General features: G+C 34.2%; 1 protein-coding gene across 5 annotated transcripts in view; it reads left to right on the top strand.

The window, feature by feature from the left end:
• The window catches only part of FRY (FRY microtubule binding protein), a 470,054-nt gene that overhangs the window by 76,564 nt on the left and 373,809 nt on the right, over positions 1-19,681 (top strand). For 3 of the 5 annotated variants that reach the window (XM_031960729.1, XM_031960731.1, XM_031960728.1), the window contains exon 1: positions 2,883-3,175. In XM_031960729.1, the coding sequence (XP_031816589.1) occupies positions 2,971-3,175 (205 nt within the window). In that variant the 5' untranslated portion in view covers positions 2,883-2,970. Of the gene's footprint in view, positions 1-2,881; positions 3,176-19,681 lie in introns of those variants that run through there. The other 2 variants (XM_031960730.1, XM_031960734.1) reach the window with 2 other exon arrangements.

Below are 19,681 nucleotides of genomic sequence, written 5' to 3'. Positions count from 1 at the left end.
TGAAGCACCTTCCTTGTTTTTTAGTGAGTTTAGGGATAATGTATATGGAATTCTGACTATTTTAGAGTTTTTTAGCTCATTGGTTAGTTTTCTTGAACCATTTTATATTTTTCTTTTACTCTTGGTTTTAAAGGATGTCTTTGGGGAAGGGGAAGCAAGGAATAGAAGAGAGATACATTGGGGAAATATGTGATGTTTAAAACAAATTTGCTCAATTAAATTATCGATTAAAATTTATTTTTAAAGAAAATCTTATAACCAATTACACTTAATAGGCTGACAAATAAAAGACAGTGCTAAATAAACAAGTAAACACAATGCAAGTAAACACAAAAGTCCTTACTCTCAAGGAGCTTACATTCTAATAGGTGAAGACAAGTGAATGGAATGTGGAAGGGAAAATAGAAGAGAAGAGAAGGCAAAAAATTCACATATTGAGCTGAGTTTGATCTCTAATGCTTGTAAATATTACATATTGGATAAACTTTAAAAATAATAACAGGGTCATTCTCCAAATTGAATTTAGATATTGTATATATGTAACAATGTATAACTGATATGTATTGTTCTGTCTCAATTCTTTTAGGATAATTAATATAAATAAAAACAAAATTATAACTATATATTGTTTATATTTGTATATATAGCACTGTTTGTTAATAACACCTTCCACATCTCCTTTAGCTTCACAATATTTATTAATGAGTTGGAAGATAATAGGTATAATCTCTATTTCATAGGTAAAGAAACTGAAATACAGATTAAGTGGCTTCAAAGTTCATATAATTGGTCACTTACAAAATATGGACTCATATTACCTGATTCTTATTCAATGCTTCCATTTAACATGGTATCCCATTTACTTGGAAGGAGACAAAACAACACCATTCTTTTAAATAAATGATTTCTTAAAGACATAAAGAATAAGTCACAAAGCATAGTTTAACACTATAATCATCTCTCATGGTTCTATACTGTCATCATTCATCTAGGGTAGCAGTAAGCTGTGTGCCTTCCAGCAAATCATGCTAACTCTCTAAACCTCATTTTCCTAATCTGAAAAATTAAAGGGCTGTACTAGATGAGCTCTAAGAGCTTTTCTAGATCTAAATCTATGAACCTATGAGCTTTTAAAAGTAGCTTTCTTCAGGAGTCTCATTGTTTTGAAGTGTATCTTTGTTGGTAGAGTATGAGTCCCCTCTTCCTGTTTCCAAGGGGGAAAGAATATAGGTAGCCCCAGTTTAACAGTACTGGCATAGGGAGTAACAATAAAATTGGCTAATTACATGAATTGGGATTTATTGAGTTCTGATAATGCAGGAAGCATACAGTAAAGAAAATTCTTATATTCAGAAAATTTTGTGGTTTAGAACCCTCATTGATGTAGGACTAAGAGGGAAAGAAATTCCCACTTACTATGGCTTTCATTAGGTAAGAAGGCACAACTTGTGAATTTTAACACAGTGAAACCTACTTAGCATCCAGGAAACCTAAGTAACCCAGCAGTTGTTCAGCAACTCAATGATTTTGAATGGTCTCTTGAATTCCTATTTTAAAAACCAGTCATTCTGACTAAATACATTTTCAGCAGACTGGCATCCACTTTAAATGGGTATAAGCGCAAACCTATTCTGTACTGCACTATGCCTTTATCATTAAAAATACACCCAGGGAAAGAATAGACTGAGAATAAAAAGTGAATTTATTTTTCCTTAGGGGAGAGCAACTATTTCTATTTGTTATTAGTCATGAGTGGATATTTTATATAACCTGCCTTCTCTCTGCCACTAATTACCCATGCCAGGTAATAGGAAGAAAAGATGTAGTACTAAAGTCTGACACACAGTGCTAATAGCTGTGAGGTGTGTGCTTACTAAGCTAGCCTCGGGGATTCCTAGGAAAGAAGGACAAGGATAGGAATTGTGTATAGTTAGCTAGGCAGAATTGTACAGAAAAGATCTGTGAGCATAAGTCGGGGAGGAGTAGCAGTGGGCAGCCAGGATAAAACATGGAAAAGAGGAAAGGAAGAATTGGCACAAATAGGAAACTGTACAGAGCAAATGCCCCCCTTTCCTAAGGCAATTGACTGATTGACCCCAAAGATTAAAAATGAGGAGGAACCCCACCTCCTCAAAGACAGTAAAATTTTAGTCACCAGCTCCTGCGAACATAGAAGCTTGTCATCACTTCTGAAATTAACACTCGTTTCCTGGATTCCTGATCTGAGTGCCAGATGCTTTTCAAAGTAACTCCCTTCCTTATAAAGCAAATTTAGGAAGGAGGAAGTGCAATATTTGCTGCTGTCACACTAACCTTGCCATATGCAGATGATAAAATTGTTTACAGATAATTATAATGCTGTTCAAGTCTTCTCCCATCTTGTTTTGCCAGGCTTTTTATTTTTTATCAGTTAGATAAGAAATTTATTAAGCACAGAAGTTTGTTCTGAACATGCACACACATCTTGAAGTATGTACACATAGCTCTGATTCTGAATATATTTTAAAATGACAAAGATTTTTCTTCTACTGTGAACACTTTTTAGAAGAGGCTACTTGGGGAAATTATAAGGATTTCTTTAAAAAAAAAAAAAAGAAAGAAAAAGTTAGACATGACACTGCAGGGGCATTTCTTCTTAACTATCAAGTCTCCTTGCTGTAGAGAATCTTAAGAAGTTACACATAAGGACCCTTACATAATAGGCTGTTGGGACTTTCCACTTTTTCAAATGTCCGAGTTTTCTGAAAACTGTTGTTAACCTAATGATTTTCATGCTTCTCCTCCCCTGTGCTATTAACTGTTGGAAAGGAGGGGCTACTTAGTAATTCTACACCTGTCTAGCCCACGCCTATCAACTTGCTAAACTTACCAAACAAGTGTTTGGTAAAGCATGAGAACGTCAGAGCTTGGGATGGCTGCGGCTGCCATTGGCTTCTCAAACTCTGGCTGCTAAGGGCTTACCTATGTACAATGGCAGTTGATGACAGTAATTTATATTCCAGGACAAAGAACAAACTAAATGGATCTCAGAATGATCATAAATCTTCAAGACGGAGTAGCCTGCCACCAGAGTTGCTCATAGGAAATGACATTCGAGGAAGACTGCAGAGAAACATTAAGAATTTGGACCCTGTTCACCTGAGGCGTCCTAAGAAAAGGCCTTCTATATTTCCAGGTAAGATAAATTCTCTTTTTCTTAACAAATGCCTGCTAGTTTCAAAAACAAACAAACAAAAAAACACTAACCTTTATTTCATTAGTTATGGTTTCAATTCAAAATTTGCTCCAGGCATGATTGAGCTTTGTAGTTGAAAAGCAAAGCAGGCATGCTTGAATTAAAAAAATCTAAACAAATCTTCATTCCAGAGGATACCATCTTATTGTTAGGGATTTTCCCTTCTGCATTTTCTTTTATATGCAAATGAATAGGTGAAGAACCTGTGATTTGGGACTGTGGTTCTAATATTTAACAACTAAGTACATTTAAAGATAAACCTTAGGTATATTTCCAAATAGCCAGACATCTGTCACTGGGCTGTTTTTCTTTGCCATTCCGAAGAACCCAGCTTGCTGCTTCTCACTGGGACTTATTTGCTTTACTTTCCTAAGATTTTGACTTGTTAAATGAAACTGATGTTTATGTGCAGCCAGAAATTAACACCATTAAATACTCAGATGCATGCTTTGAATTCCTGTCCTGCATTGGAGCCTGAAAATATTTGTAGTAGGGTTCAGTTGAACAATTTGGATGGTGAAATTTAGTATTGTATAAGAGAATGTTGAATTTTGGGTTCTGCTCATTGGCAAAATTGGCATTACTTCAATTGGCATACTTTACATGTATGTTATGATCTATAGGCAGTATTTATAAGACAAACTTTTTAAATAAGAAGACACTTGGGGCTACAAACTGTGACTGAAGATAATTGATCTTTGAATTGTATGATTATAACTATGGAGAGAATTTGGAGTAATTCTTTGTGCAGGGATTTCTAGTAAAAAAAAAAAAGTACAATCAGAAAAGTAGAGGTGACTTTCTGAATAATCTTTTTGGTTAGATGAGCTGTAAGGACTCTCTGATCACATAAAACTATTAAATGGTAAAGAAAAACTCAAGGAAGTTTTCATTGATAATGTTAGTTGATTTGATGAAATCAGATGCTCTTTAACTTTGGGAAGTCAGGTCAGAGACTTAAGATGACAATCCAAAAAAATAGCTTTATGAAAAGATTTTGGTTCCAGAAGATTTGTTCTTGGGTGTGAAATGAGTCCTAGGTGTAAAACTCTTCTGCAAAGAGCAAATATCTTCAAATATTTTCTTTTCTGACTTAATTTTCACTTAAACTTCCAAAGAAAACTAGGAACCTCCTTCTTTTTGTTCACATTATTCAACTTTTACTTTGCAGATTTACAAAAAAAAAAAAAAAAAAAAAAACTTTCTCTGTTTTATTTTTGTTTCTATAAAAAAAAAAAAAACTGTTTTGGAATAAAACAACTTTTCTCATGGAAATTCATCTTGCATCTATCCTTAGCAACTTCTCACCAATGTTACTCCTGACTTTAATTTTCCCCTAGCTTTCCTCTAATTTTTCGTAAGTATCCTAAATTCCTAAATTTTATCCCAGGAGAAGATCCAAATCTTGCCATCACTATCTCTATTATTCTTAACTTGGGACCATGTAGTTTAGTACCTCTAAATAAAGTGGCTTTAGTGGGTAGAAGACCACCTACTTAGCCTCCCACTTCACTCTGAAGTTTATCTTACTCAAGATCCTAGGCTAACACTGTAATTAGTTTCATTCAGTTTGCACTGCCTTCCAAATTGGATGAACTAGGCTATTATAGAGCTTTATATTTGTTGCCAGAACACATAAATGTTCTGCATAAAGATGTACACTCTTATTTTAATATGGACACCTGTCCAAATTTTATGCTTTGCCATTTCTTTCTTCAGTTCATTTTCTAACTGAGGAAACAGAGGCAAATAGGAGTGACTTGCTCAATCATATTACATCTGTGGCCAAATTTGAATTCATGAAGAGGAGCTTTTTCTAACTCCAGTCCTAGGACTGCATCCAATGTGCCACCTAGATGTGTGATGATAACAATAATGACAATGATGGTGATGATTATGAAAATCATGTGGGAACAAGATAAAATACCTATCATCCTTTTTGTCTTAGCTAGCACTAAAGTTGCACCAAAGGTGTTTTCAGTGAGTCTGTATAGGATGAGCTTATATCCTAATACTTTTATTCAATTACAAAAACCAATAATTGTATCCACCCATGCAAAACTTCAAAAAACACTGTACATAAAGGAATAAGAACATGATAGCAACTTGAATCAGGACTATTTCTATCTAAATACTATCCAAAAAGATGTGGCTGGAGTGATTATGATATAATTGTCTATTGAATACCTTGCAAAGAGAACATCAATTAAATATCAGAAATTTGCAATCTTTCATTGACTAAAAGGAGACAAATCCTTGTAATGCAAATAAAGGCCTAAAAATATCCTAGATGATTCAGCCCATAAATTGTACGGGAATCAGGCCTTTATCATAGAAAGAATTTTGCCATAGCTTTCTTTTCTTTTGCCTCTTGCCTATCTCATGTGATGATCTCATCAGTTCCCATTAGTTCAATATCAATCTCTCTGTTAGTGACTACCAGATCCTTATATCCATCCTAGTTTCTGATCTGAGCTACAGCCTCACATGCCCAATTGCCTTTTGAGCATTTTAAATTATTTTTCTCATAAGCATCTCAAATTCAACATACTCAAAACATCTTTTTTTCCCACCAAAAATGCTCCCTTTTTCCAAACTTCCCTATTACTATCCTTATTGAAGTTTTATTCTGCTAACCATTTCGGCTTTCAACCTCAGTTACATTGTTAACTCTCACTCACCCCACTTAACTATTCCATTGTCAAATCTTGTCATTTCTCTTTTCCCAACTCCTCTCTTTTTACATGACGACCATCTTAGTTAGGATCTCTCACCTCAAGTCTTTCCCCATTTAATGAATTTTCCAGCTATCAAAAGTTATTTTCCCAAAGTGTATATCTGACTAGGTCACTCTCCTTTTCAGCAAATTCTAGTGACTATCAATTACTTCCAGCATCAAATATATAGTCTGCTATTTAACATTTTAATGTCTTTATAATTTGAGTTTTGTTGTTCAGACATTATTCAGTAATATTCAACTTTCCTGTGATCTCCATGGTTTTCTTGGCAAGGATACTGGAATGGTTTTCTAATTCTTTCTACAATTCAATTTACAAATAAGGAAACTGAGGCAAATTGCCCAGGATAACATGGTGTCTAGAGGTTGGATTCAAACTTAATTCTTCCTGACTTTCTGGGCACTCTTGCACCACCTAACTGACCTAAATTGGGTGCTTTCAATATTCTCATCTTCTTAGATTATATTTTTCTATACACTCTACCCTCAACAACCCTGGTACAATTGCTATTTCTCACCCATAATATTCCACCTTCTATCTTTGTGCCTTTCGTATTAGTTTTTCCTTTTGCTCAGTAATACTCTTCCTCCTTACCACTTCCTCTTACTTTTCCTGCCTTTCTTCAAGACTCAACTAAAATCCTACCTTTTGCACGAGGGCTTTGCTTATCTAGTCTAGCTGCTACTACTTTCCTTTCAACATTATTTTCTGTTCTACATTATATCTGGCTTTTTGCAATTTGCCTCAGAATTCAGCTCCTTGAAGGCAGAGACTATTTTTTCCCCTTCTTTGTATCCCAGGCACTTAGCATAAAGCCTAATACTTAGGAATCTCTTGATAAATGCTTCTTTGTTGTTCTTAAGTTTTTATGGATGATTGTTACCATTTTTATAGATGTTGCCATAATACTCAAGCTTCATATGACTGAAAAGGCAGGCTTTCAAAATAGATACAAGAGATCTATCAGAAATCAAAATAATGGGGTAGCTAGGTGATGCTGTAGATAGAGCACCAGCCCTGAAGTCAAAAGGACCTGAGTTCGAATGTGGCCTCAGACTCTAAACACAGCCTAGCTGAGCAAGTCACTTAACCCCAATTGCTTCAGCAAAAAAAATAAAAATAAAAATAAAAAAATAAAAATAATATGGAGAGGATGAGAAACATGTCATCCATCCCTCCTATTGTCAGTTCTACTACTGTACAGTGTCTTCAGTCAGCATACAGAGGATAAGTTTATAGCCTAAAATGTTTATTAAAACAGAAGGTAGTGCCTCTTAGTCTGTAGAAGATTAATATGAAAGAATAATAGGATAGCTGTTTGTTCTAGAACTGTTTCTAATTGAATTCCATCAAAAATATGTTTATAGTTAGTTAATATCAATAAACATTGATATTAAATAGAACATTATATTGTCTCAGAACTATTTCTGTGTGAACTCCATTGAACAAGTCAAGAAGAATGATTTTTCTATTAATACTAATAAAAACATTCACATAATACTTTCAGAGTGTTTTTCCACTTTTCCAACTTGAGTTTCACAACAACCCTATAAGGAAGGTATAAAGATTCCGTATTATTTTTCTTATTTTGCAGATGAGGAAAACAAGTTTCACACATTAAGTGACTTGCCCATAGTTACATAGCTAGTAAGTAGCAGAGGCCACATCTGAATTTATGTCTTCTTGATTCTGAGTTTAACACTTTATATGTGATCACACTGTTTCTCTCATATCTAGCCCCCTTTTACTTTCCAGACTTATGTCCAACTATTCCTTTTCATAAAATTATACATACCTCATCCTTACTCAAACCAGTCTCTTATATTCACTGTTTAAATCACACATTGCATAATTACCTTTGAAGCTTCATTCATCAGTCTGAATGAATTCATCAGTTTTCCCCTATGTCCATCCTTTTGATTCAAAACTCCCTCTCATTTCAAGGCTCAGCACACTTTTTCCTTTCTTCATAACCACTTCAACCTAAAAGATTTTCTCCTCTATTCTGAATTCTCATAATATCCCCACCACTACAACATGCTATTCTTCTGGCATTTATATATTGTCTTTTAATCTTTGTTACTTTTTAATGTACATCCTTCTTTTTCTCAGCTAGATGATAAGTACCTTCAGAGAAAGACAGAGATTTATATTCCATTATTTCACATTTATATTGTTATATTAAATGTTTTTGATTGATTAATTGAATATAAGTAGCTGAAGCACTATCTTAGATCTCCCTCCACCCATGGGAAACAAGAGACAGGAGAGGAAGAAGTTTGTTCCAACAGGAACAAATTACATAGCCTTTCGTTGATATACTTCATTCATACACGCACGCACACACACACACACACACACACACACACACACACACAAAACACTATATAGATAGATAGTATGTGGGTTTGGCTGCTAAGATCATTCCAGGTTGTTGGCATATCCTTGTTTGTTAAGAAGGTTGGTTCTAGCATCAGGAAGGAAACCACTGGCAAACAGAGGCTGGTCAAAAGGAAGGGTAGGGCTTAACCTGACCTATTCCCCAATATGAACTCTACATGGGGGAAGAGAAGTTTTTCTACACTATGCAGCTTCCTCAGAACCCTAATCCACTAATATTAGAGGCTAGAACAGAAGAGCACTATGGGTCAAACATTTGCTAATTTAATAGTCATTTAATTACTATTTTAAAAATGTATCAAACAGTAGTGGTGGATATACATACATATGGACAAAAGTAACTAAAAACTAATATATCTCTCAGAAGATGTATGTAAAAACCTTAAAAATTAAGCATTAGGGTTATTCTTGTAAGATTCTACTGGTTCAGAGAACATAGGGATAAGAAATCAAGAGATGGCGCCTCTCTACTGAGAATACACCCTGGTTTCTGCTCCAGGGTCAACTGCAACTGTCATTAACAAAAGCATTACCTTTAGTTAAAATATTGCCATAGGGCTTTTTATCCAAGCCCTATCCAAGATAGGATTTAGGGTTGGGGGAGAGCTGTTATTATAGCATTATAGGGCAAGAGAAGGGATCTCAGAAGTCATCCAATCCCATACCTGAGTCCCAAGAATGTAAAACGATAGGCTCAACATCCCAAAGAGCATACCCAACCAAGGCAGAATTTGAAGCCATGTCCTCAGATTCCATGAGCCTTTGACCTTTGAATCAAACTACTGAAAACTTCATAGATTGCACCTGGAAGGGGGGGAGGGGGAAAGGACTAGAGCTCCAGGTGTAAAGAGTTATCCATTCAACATACTTAAGTAAACAGGCTGGTGTGTTTAATCACCTTGTTTTTACAGCAAACTGTTGTGGAAAGCTAGAGACCAGCTGCTGAGAGAAAATAAGCTACTCCATAAAAAATTAGTCTTTTTATGGAGAGCTCACACAGGAACTTTAGAACTGATTGTATAACATGGAAGATGGTAGAAGACCTCCCAGCATGGCATGCCCTCATCCAGAGTAGGTTCTGTGCTCTATGAGCAAACTGAATTAGAAGTGTGAGATGGACAGAGATGTCCACCCCAAATGTTTATAGGAACTATTTGTGTCCGACCTGACAGAGCATTCCAAAGTTGTATTGGTCTGATTTTTTCCTAAATTGTCATTATTTGATAGACATTTCCTGCATTAGCAGAGTCTCATATAGATATCTCAATGACTTCTTCCCAGAGAAAAGTTCATAACCTACTTCACAGATGGTTGAAATGGAAAGCCCTAAGGATATAAGCATGTTAGCCAAAAATTAAAAATAAAAAAAAAACCATATGTGTAATGATTCTTAAAGGGTGATTCTCCTGCATTTTAAAGAGTATATAGAATGATCACTCTGCAGTCATTTTGCTTATCTTAAAAAATGAAGTACACCATCCAATCAAAGCTATTGCATATGCTTTCATGTTGCTTATTTTGAGGTGAAATCTTTTAAGAATGCTCATTAATGGAAAAATAGTGAGTCCTGACTAAAGATTTCAATTTCAACAAGCTGTCAATATTATTCAATGTTAACTTCAAATTTTTGTTTCCCCAAATCCACAATTCATATCTAGCTTGTGAAGCAGGATATTGTTAAATGATAAATTTAATCTTCAATTCCAACAGGTTCTTGAAGTACATTGAGACAATAGTTTTGTTTTTTCTTCTCTGAATGCATTTTCATTTAATAATTTGTACAATATAGCAGGATGTCCCAAAAACTGTAGTTCACTTTTAGGCTATGCATCCCTGGAAATACACTAAGATTTTTGAGACACCCTTCACCTGGACCTGGTCACTTTGTCCAAAGTCATCAGATGTCAAGAAGGGCTTGAAGATTATATAGTCTATTATAATATGTTTCTAAGTGTTTATTTAGGATACATTGAAAGAAATTCTTTAAAGAGATGTCTTCTTGTGTTATATTCCTTCCTACACATCTCAGTCATTGTAAGAACTGCATCCTCTTGTTCAGTCATGTGATTCCATTTGAGTTTTTCTTGGCAAAAATCCTATAGTAGTTTGCCATTTCCTTCTTCAGCTCATTTTACAGATGAGGAACCCAGACAAACAGGGTTAAGTGACTTATCCAGGGTCACACAGGTAACAAGCATCTGAAGTCAGATTTGAACTCAGAAAGATGAGTCTTCCATGCATTCCATGGCCATGCATTTTATCCATTGCATCAGTTTAGCTGCCCAAGAATTTCATCTTGGGAAGAGTTCAAATTAATGGGTTTACACTTTAGTAATACTTTTTAGGGAGGTGAATGTTTCATTCAGGGCTTTCAGAGTACATATTTTTAAGATTGTTGTGATCATCTAAATTATTACTAAATTGTTAATTTAGTGCTTATGAAACAACAGAGCTAATGGAATTGACTGAGCTTGGCAAGGTGCAAGTGCTACGAAAGTAAATGTATCCTCTCCGTCCCTCAAACTCCATGCAATTGATTTTTGATCACACATCTGTTAACCTTGAGAGTAACCAGAGTAGAATATTCTTTTTATTGTTGTTGTTTTGTTATAATTTCTTTATTATAATGTTTTGGTTTCCATTTTTTCTCTCTCCTTTCCTCCTCTCTCTCATCCCTAAGATGGCTATGTGATTTAGGTTATACATGTATAATCATATTAAACATATTTTCATGTTACTTATGTTGTGAAAGAAGAATCAGAGCAGAAGGGGAAAACCATGCGGAAAAAAAAAGACAAAAACATGCATCCAGATTCCATCATTTTTTCTCCGGATATGGATGGCATTTTCCATCCTGAGTCTTTTGGAATTGTCTTTAATTATTGTATTTTTAAGAAGAGCTAAGTCTATCACAGTTGATCATCACACAATCCTGCTGTTGTTGTAAACATTGTTTTCCTGGTTCTGTTTACTTCAGTCAGCATCAATTCATGTAAATATTTCTTGAGGATAATATTCCACAAAAGGCAGGAGATGAGGCACCTGAGCAGCAAAATTCTCAGATAAGAATGCTTAAATCAAAATGTTTGTAGGAAGCTCTTTTTGTAGTGGCAAGGAACTAGAAAATGAGTGGGTGCCCATCAATTAAGGAGTTCCTGAATAAGTTATAGTATAAGAAGGTAATGGAATATTATTGCACTATAATAAATGATGAACAGGCTGTTTTCAGAAAAGTCTGGAAAGACTTACTTGAACTGATTCTGAGTGAAGTGAGCAGAACCAGGAGAATATTGTTCACAGTAGCAGCAGGATAGTGTAATGAACAATTGTGATAGCCTGAGTTCTTTTCAGCAATACAGTTATCCAAGATAATTCCAATAAACTTGAGATGGAAGATGTCATCCACATCCAAAGAGAAAACTATGAAGACTGAATGTGGATAGAAGCATAGTATTTTCACATTTTTGTTTCTTTTGTTTGCTTTTTCTTTCTTGAGGTTTTTTTCCCTTTTGGTCTATTTTTCTTGTACAACATGACAAATATGGAAATATGCTTTATCAGATTGGTTTTTGTCTTGGGGAGGAGGGAAAGAAGGGAGGAAGAAAGATTTAAGGGAAACACTATATTTTGAAAAGCTTAATTGTAGGTAGATCCAGTTTCCATAGAGTGATGAACCTGGAATCTGGAAGCCCTGGGTTCAGATACAGCCTCACATAATGAACTAGCTGTATTATCCTAAGCATGTCTGCCTGCCTCATTTTTGTCAAATATAAAATGGGGATAAGAATATCATCTAATTCCCAGGGTTGTTATGAAGAATAAATGAGATATTGTAAAATACTTTGTAAACTTTAAAGTCTTATGTAAATGCTAAGTGTGATTATTATTAATTTAGGCCTGTAGCTGGAAAAAATGTAGATTAAAACTGTCAAAGATGTAGGATGTGTTACTTTTATGCCATCCACTCCACAAAATGTGCTGTGCTGTTCACTTGGCTGGCCTATGGCTTTGGGGGTTTCATGTTTTCAATAATTGATATTCTACAATAAAAAAAAAACTAATAATAATTGCTGACATTTATTCAGTGTTATACAGACATTGTCTCATTGGAACCTTTCAATAACCCTGGGAGCTAGCTAGGGAGCTAACACATATTATTATCTAAGTTTTACAGATGAATAAAGCAAAGCTTGGAGAGAATAAGTATCTTGTCCATGATCATACATACCTAGTAAATACCAGAGACTGCTTTTGAATCCAGGTCTTTATAACTCCAAGCCCAACATTATATTTTCTATATCATGTTGGTTCTTAATTCATACCAAAAAAAAAATCTTCAAGCCAGAAACATTAGTGAATCTTTATTTAAAAGAAAAAAAAAACACTTTTTTTGCTTTGTACTGAAATTTGGTGGAAGATAGGGAGGAAAAGATAGAATTTCAGTTAGTAAATATTTATTACGTTTATTAAATGCCTACATTCTGATGTAGGGCAGCTAAGTGGCAAGATAGATAGAACACTGAACTTGGAGTCAGTAAGACTCTTTTTGAATTCAAATCTGGCCTTAGATACCTACTAGATATCAACTAGTGTGTGGGCAAATCACTTAATCCTGTTTGCCTCTATTTCCAGATTTATTTGTAAAAGGATCTGGAGGAAGAACTGGAAAACTACTCCAATATCTTTACCAAGAAACCCCCAAATGGGATCATAAAGATTCATATATGACTGAATAACAACAAAAACACTACACTAAGAACTAGATATATAAAGAAAGGTAAACACTATATCTGATTTCAAGTAGCTTACAGTCTGATGAGGGTAGCAACATGAAAAGTAAGAAAAAAGGTATAAATAAGATAAATTGAAGATAAAAGACACTAGAATGAAGAGGGATGAGAAAGGTGTGTTTTAAAGTTAGGTGTTTTAGCTAGGATTTGAAGGAAACTCTGAAAGCTAGGATGCAGAGAAGAATGGGGAGAACATTCCAAGCATGTTTTAAAACAACTTGAATTCAAATAAACATTTATTTAAGTACTTCATATGTGCAAGGCACTGAATAAGAATTTGGTATACAAGAGGTGAAAGATGACACAATTCCTTTTCCCTTATGATCTATTGATGAATGTCTTCTGATATGTTGTTGCTATTTAGTTATGTCTGATTCTTTGTAACCACTTATTCTCACAGCAGATACTAGAGTGGTTTGCTATTTTGTCTTTATATCTCCATTACTTCCAAATATATCTCTACTTTTTTCCTATTCAGAAAGTTATCCTTTGTAACAAAAAGTTCAAGATAATAAAAAAAATCTTACTAAAGACAACTAACAAATACACCAACCAAGTCTGACAGTGTAACAGTCATAATTTTCCATCTTTGCAGAGAAGAGACATGCATTTTCTTATTTCAAGGAGTTGTTGGTCATTATAATTATAAAGTATGAGCTTTGAGGGTTTTTTTTTTTTTGTTCTTTTCAGTGCCCTTGCAGTAGACATTGTTCTGTTTAGTTTGCTTTGCATTAATTCATATAAATCTGCTTCTCTCAATTTTTCATTCTTTCTTATACTTTCAGTGATACTTTATAACATTCATGTACCATACACTTTTAACCATTAACTTGATGAGCATCTCTTTGGGTTTTTTAAAAATTTTGTCAGCAACTTGATGAAGTTTTTAATGATAGTGGGAAACACTAGATTTATAAATATGCTTCAATTGCTAGCTTTCTCCTCTCACAGTTAAGAAACATAAGGTCATGAATTCAGCTCTTAGCTGATAAGTAAAGAGAAAAAAAAACAACTTAAGCATGTCTGATCTAAATTCTGTTTATTCTAATTTTAGATCCATATAATTTTTTAAGAATTGGGGCTTCCCTAATTCCCCTAGCCCCTTTAAAATAGTTCAGTTTGTCATTATACAGATACTTTAATTGTACATTTTCTTCCTAGACTATATAAATGTCATAGTGTTTTATTTTAACCAGTTAATTAATCTATGTATTCAGTAAATTTCAATGGTGTTTTTGAAGCATTTCCTTCCAGTTGTTTGGGCAACTCTTTCAGTGAGGGGAATTAGAAGGGGACAGAGCTAATCATTTATATATTTGCTTAATAGTCTTGAATGACAGATTCCAAAGCCTCAGGAAAAAAAAATGTGTAAATTAAAGAACATTTCCTTTTAATAATTAATCATTTATATAAGAAAAGCATTTATTTGCTTTAAAAAAAATAAATGCTGAGCTGAAAGTAAATTTGTAGTCACTTCAAGATAATAAAAAAAAATGTCCGAGAACTCTCATAATAGGACTACCAACATGTTTTTCCACTTAACACCCTTTAAAGCCTTTAAAGCCATCCCCAGCTTGGCAGGACTTAATCCTCTATTAGTCCAAGGTGTTCAAATGAACAAAAAGTGGCTGTCTGCCTTAAGCCTTGAGCATGCATACAAGAAATCAATGCAGCAGTTTAGTGTGGTCCTATTTCTCCTTAGATCAGATTGCCTTGAGACAGAGCCTCATCTGGATAACAACAGCCATACTCCCACCTGTCCCTATCAGTTAATAAGGAGCTAAAATTACATTAATACTATAGTCAATACTAGATGGAACTCTGTGTATGTGTGTATATATGTGAGCTTGTGATGTGTCTTTAGGTGATAGTGGGTTTTTTTGTTTGTTTTTTCCTCAGCAGGATCACTGCTACTTAAAAAACTTGGTATCTTTATATAAAAATTACAAAAGAGGTTATATGAAGTAAATGAAGAATATGATATTAACCATAATATTCATGAAATAGAGATGCTTATTGAGTGCCCAGGATGTGTGAGGCTCTGGATTAGATGTTGTAAAGAATATGAAAGTACAGTAAAGCACAAATATACAGTGATATGTTCCACATCTTTTTTTTCTTGAGCAAAACCATATTGTTGCTAACATAAAGGGGAAGAAAGGCAGAAAGTTTAGGGATTAATCATCTACTATATGCCAAGTACTAAGCACTTTACAAATTTCATTTCATTTGTTCTTTACAAGAACCCTGGGGAATTAATACTATTATTATCCCTTTTATTCAGACAGAAGTTAAGTAATTTGTGTAAGATCACAAAGCTATGAAGGATCAGAGTCCAATTTGAACTCAGATCTTCCTGACTCCAGAACCAGAATTTTATACATTGTACTATTATGAAGGAACAAAAATCATTCTCAAGAGCAAAGTTATATGCTACAGACAGTATGTGGCCTCTTGTTGTTCAGTCGTTCCAGTCCTGTCTGATTCTTGGTGACCCCATTTGAGTTTTTCTTTAAGAAAAGATATTGGAGTAATTTGTTATTTTCTTCTCCAGTTCATTTTACATATGAGGAAACTGAGGCAAAGAGGGTTAAAAGACTTACTCAGAATCATACAACTTATGTCTGAGACCAGATTTGAAGTCACAGAAAGGAATTTTCCTGACTCCTACCCCATGTGCTATCTACTGTGCCACCTAGCTATGTATGTGAGCCAACTGTAATAAAATCTGACAAGTCTTCATAAGAATCCTCAATACTTTTTGGCAATTTGGAAAGAATACAAGAGTTGATATTAAGATCATTAAGTTTGAATGCTGATTCTGCCACTTCTTACTACTTCTGTGACCTTGGACCAGTCATTTATCTCTTCTCCCCCAAAGCTTTGTTTTCTCATATCTAAAAATTGAGATAATGATTGCCGTCCTACCTGCTATACAAGGTTATTATGAGGGCCAAATGAAATAATGTCTGTGAAAGTGCTTTCTAAACTCTAAAATCTATGCAAATGAAAAATATTATCATTGTTGCTTTTATTATTCAAGCTCAATTGAAATTCATTATGCTATTTGCCAGTCACATATAATGATGAATCAACCCATTTTTAGGACAAAATGTAGTCATTTATTTTCCCTGGTAGCGAGGATTTATGCTCTGCCATGACATGTACCTATGGTCTCTTTTAAGATCAGGGTTGTATTTAGGTCATTCTGAAGTCAAATAATTCAGTCCATAAGTTGCCACATTTGTCAAGAACTCATCTGAAAACTTAGCATAAATGTTGGATAAAGGCCTGGACTATTTGTCCAAAGACCAATACTCTAGCCCCTTTTCTGTGTCTTGACTCATCAGATGACTTTGGAAAACCATTTGGCCTTTCTTTTCATCCTCTTCCCCAGTTGTAAAAAGGGGAGGGGGGAATAATGTGACTGCCTCTGGAACCTAGTTAGAATAAATTAAGTGTATGTGAAACCCTTTGAGGTCCTTCTGAGTAAGACTCTGTAATAATAATAATAATAATAATAATAATAATAATACATATGTTATTATAAAAACATAAACATTGAGTGGAGAAGAGTTAATTAGACTCATACATAATGTTGAATGCTGCATGGAAACTACATTACTCAAAACTGGAATAAACCATAAAAGCCAAAATTGTATTTTCTTTTGTTATTGAATCATCCTTGCCCAAAATAAATAGAGCCCCATCAATTAAAGGAAAAATGTTGCCAAAAGGTAATTATTTTAATAAGGATACCACAAATCAAAATGATACAATTATTAAAATAAAAGACAATGGTCTGTCTGCAGTTTTGTATGAATAATAGCATTCCATTTTTATATAATTGGTCTTTGGCATACTTTGTACCAGTATTCTTTTAAAATTTTCATTTAGAAAGAATCTGACTGATTATTTCCAATGTACTGAAATACTTCATTCAATAAATGTGACTCCACTTCCTGAACATGCATACTTAACCTCTATTCATTCTTGTAATGATAGAATAATTTTAATTGAAACAAGTAAATACTTGATTTCATTTTCCAAGGGTGGGGAAGAAATAGAAAAGATGATTGTCTCCTTCACAAACACTTAAAATGTATGTGTAAAATACAAAAGAACTATATTAACATAACTTGGAAATATTTAGCAAAATAAATAAAAATACAGTAAAACAGAGATAATGTTACATTTTAAAACTAAATCAATATACACACTGTGAGAATCCTGAGGAGTAGTCACCCCCATTCCTAATTGAGTTTGATACCATTTGTCTACCTTAAATGATCTCTTGTTATAGCCAACAAATTGAGTAAAATTAAGCCTTCCCGGAAGGCATCCAAGTTTGTAGGAACATCCCACTCCAAGGAATTCAAATATGTTTTTTTTTTTTTTTTTTATTGGGAAAAGTTTGTTGATATGGGCCAGGCAATATGATCTACAGATATAAAAACAGGTCTCACCATGCTAGAGAGGCAAGTTCAGTAGTTGACTTAGGTCAAATGTTCCCTTGGGTAGGTATGCTATCATTGCAAAGCACCCTCCCTGTGTGGGAAGAGGAGAATGTTGTTTAAAACCTAGTCACACAGCTAGTTAATGAGCAGAATAGGCTCTGGATTAGGGGTTCTCATGAAAATAATATTCAGTGAGGATGTTTGGGTTTTTATTCCCTGAAAAAGGTCTTTGAATTTATCTTGATAATGAAAATAACAGTGGGGAGAAACTAAAGATTGAGTTTGGGCTTATGAAAGGAGTTTCTTCCCTTTCCTTACACACACACACACACACACACACACACACACACACACACATCTCTTTTCCCTTTTCCCATTATCTTCAGGGCTTTTACATAGACAGAAAGGAAAACATCAGAAATTAAAAGAGGCAAAACAACCAGATGAGTTTTTCCTTATTTCTGACTTGAAACTATACATAATAGTTATTGCTGTGGTCATTGTTATTGTTGTTTTTGCATTTATACATAATTTCATAAAGGGATCTTTAAGTCTCAGAACCCTATCTTGTTTGACTTTCAAAGTGTTTTTAACTATTTAGCTACTATTACTATTAGCTGGAAAGGAGCAAGAATTGCAGAAATGAGAAATCTTGAGTCAGATGGAAAACAGGCAATATGAGCCACTCCCCGTTGTTTATTATAGCCAGAGAAAGGAGTTTAATTCCAACCTGCAAGGCATTTTTTGATTATATAGTTATTGGTGTATTGGGGGTTTCAGCTTATTGGAAATATGGGACTTTGAAACATCCAGAGGAGGGGAAGGAAGGACCAAGATCATACAACTAACACTGTAACATGAAATAAAATTCTAAGATATTATCCTCATAATCATTATTATATTTAATTATTTATTCAAACAGCTTGTGGAATTATTAAATTAGCTTCATGGAAGTACAAGTTAATAGGTTCTTATTGATATAATATAATAAAGGGCCCAATATAAATTCATATATGAAATATTAGGAGAAAATTTTCAGATTCATTGTGAATTTAATATGAATTGCATGTGGTTGTTAGAAGTAATCTCATCTTGTATCTATTTTAGGATTATATTTTTAAAAGTTAAGGGTTTATTAATTCATCAATCCTTAGGGCAAGTTGGAACTATTTCCTTCTAAAGAGAAAATGTGAAGAAAACTTGGAACAGACTAACTTGTGGATTTATTATTAGATTAAGATCTGACTTCAGACACTTTATACCTGTGTGACCCTGGACTTTTCAGTTTGTCTCAGTGTCCTGATCTGTAAAATGGGGATAATAATAACACCCACCTCCCAGAGATGTTGTCAGGACAAAATGAGATAATTATAAAGCGCTTATTAGCACAGGGTCTGGCACATAGTAAGCATTATATAAATATGAGTTGGATTAGATCCTTTTCACTTCCAAAATTCCCTGATTCTTTTATCTTTTATCTATGTCAAGCTCCATGAGTAATGCATACTGATCTAAGAGTAAGAAGATCATGTTCCACTAATGTGATCAAGGAAGGCTCTTATGAAAGCAGCAGAATTTGAACTGAGCCTTGAAGGATGTAAAATTTTCAGTAGATAAAAATGGAAGGAATATTCTTCCCAACCCCTGGCCAAGCATCAGGGCTCAGTCAGATTGAACTCTTGAGGAGGTAGTGTTAGAAAACTAAGTGGTAATTTTCATTCTTGACCTACCTGTCTCTATGAATGATCCTCTTATAGGCACTGAGAAATTCCTCAAGGTCTTGATCACAATGTCCTCTTTTTATTCCTATTCTCTTCTAATATATTCACTACTTAGATATTTCTTGAGTATTTGTTATATATAAGAAACTGTGGAGAATTGTCCACTTTCCTATAGTTTCAGTTACTATCTCTATGCTGATAACCCTCAGATCTATATGTCTAGTCCTGAGAACTCCATTTCTGCATTGGACATTTCAATTCAGACTGAAGATGCCCAGAGTCATCAAAAGCCAGTGACATCAACCAAGAAATTGTTCTCTCAATTGCCTCTAACAGCATT

The sequence above is a fragment of the Sarcophilus harrisii genome, chromosome 3 (assembly GCF_902635505.1).
Source record: "Sarcophilus harrisii chromosome 3, mSarHar1.11, whole genome shotgun sequence".
In the NCBI taxonomy this organism is placed as follows: domain Eukaryota; kingdom Metazoa; phylum Chordata; class Mammalia; order Dasyuromorphia; family Dasyuridae; genus Sarcophilus; species Sarcophilus harrisii.
Note: the sequence above shows the minus strand (reverse complement) of the source record. Positions and strands in the feature narration are given on the sequence as shown.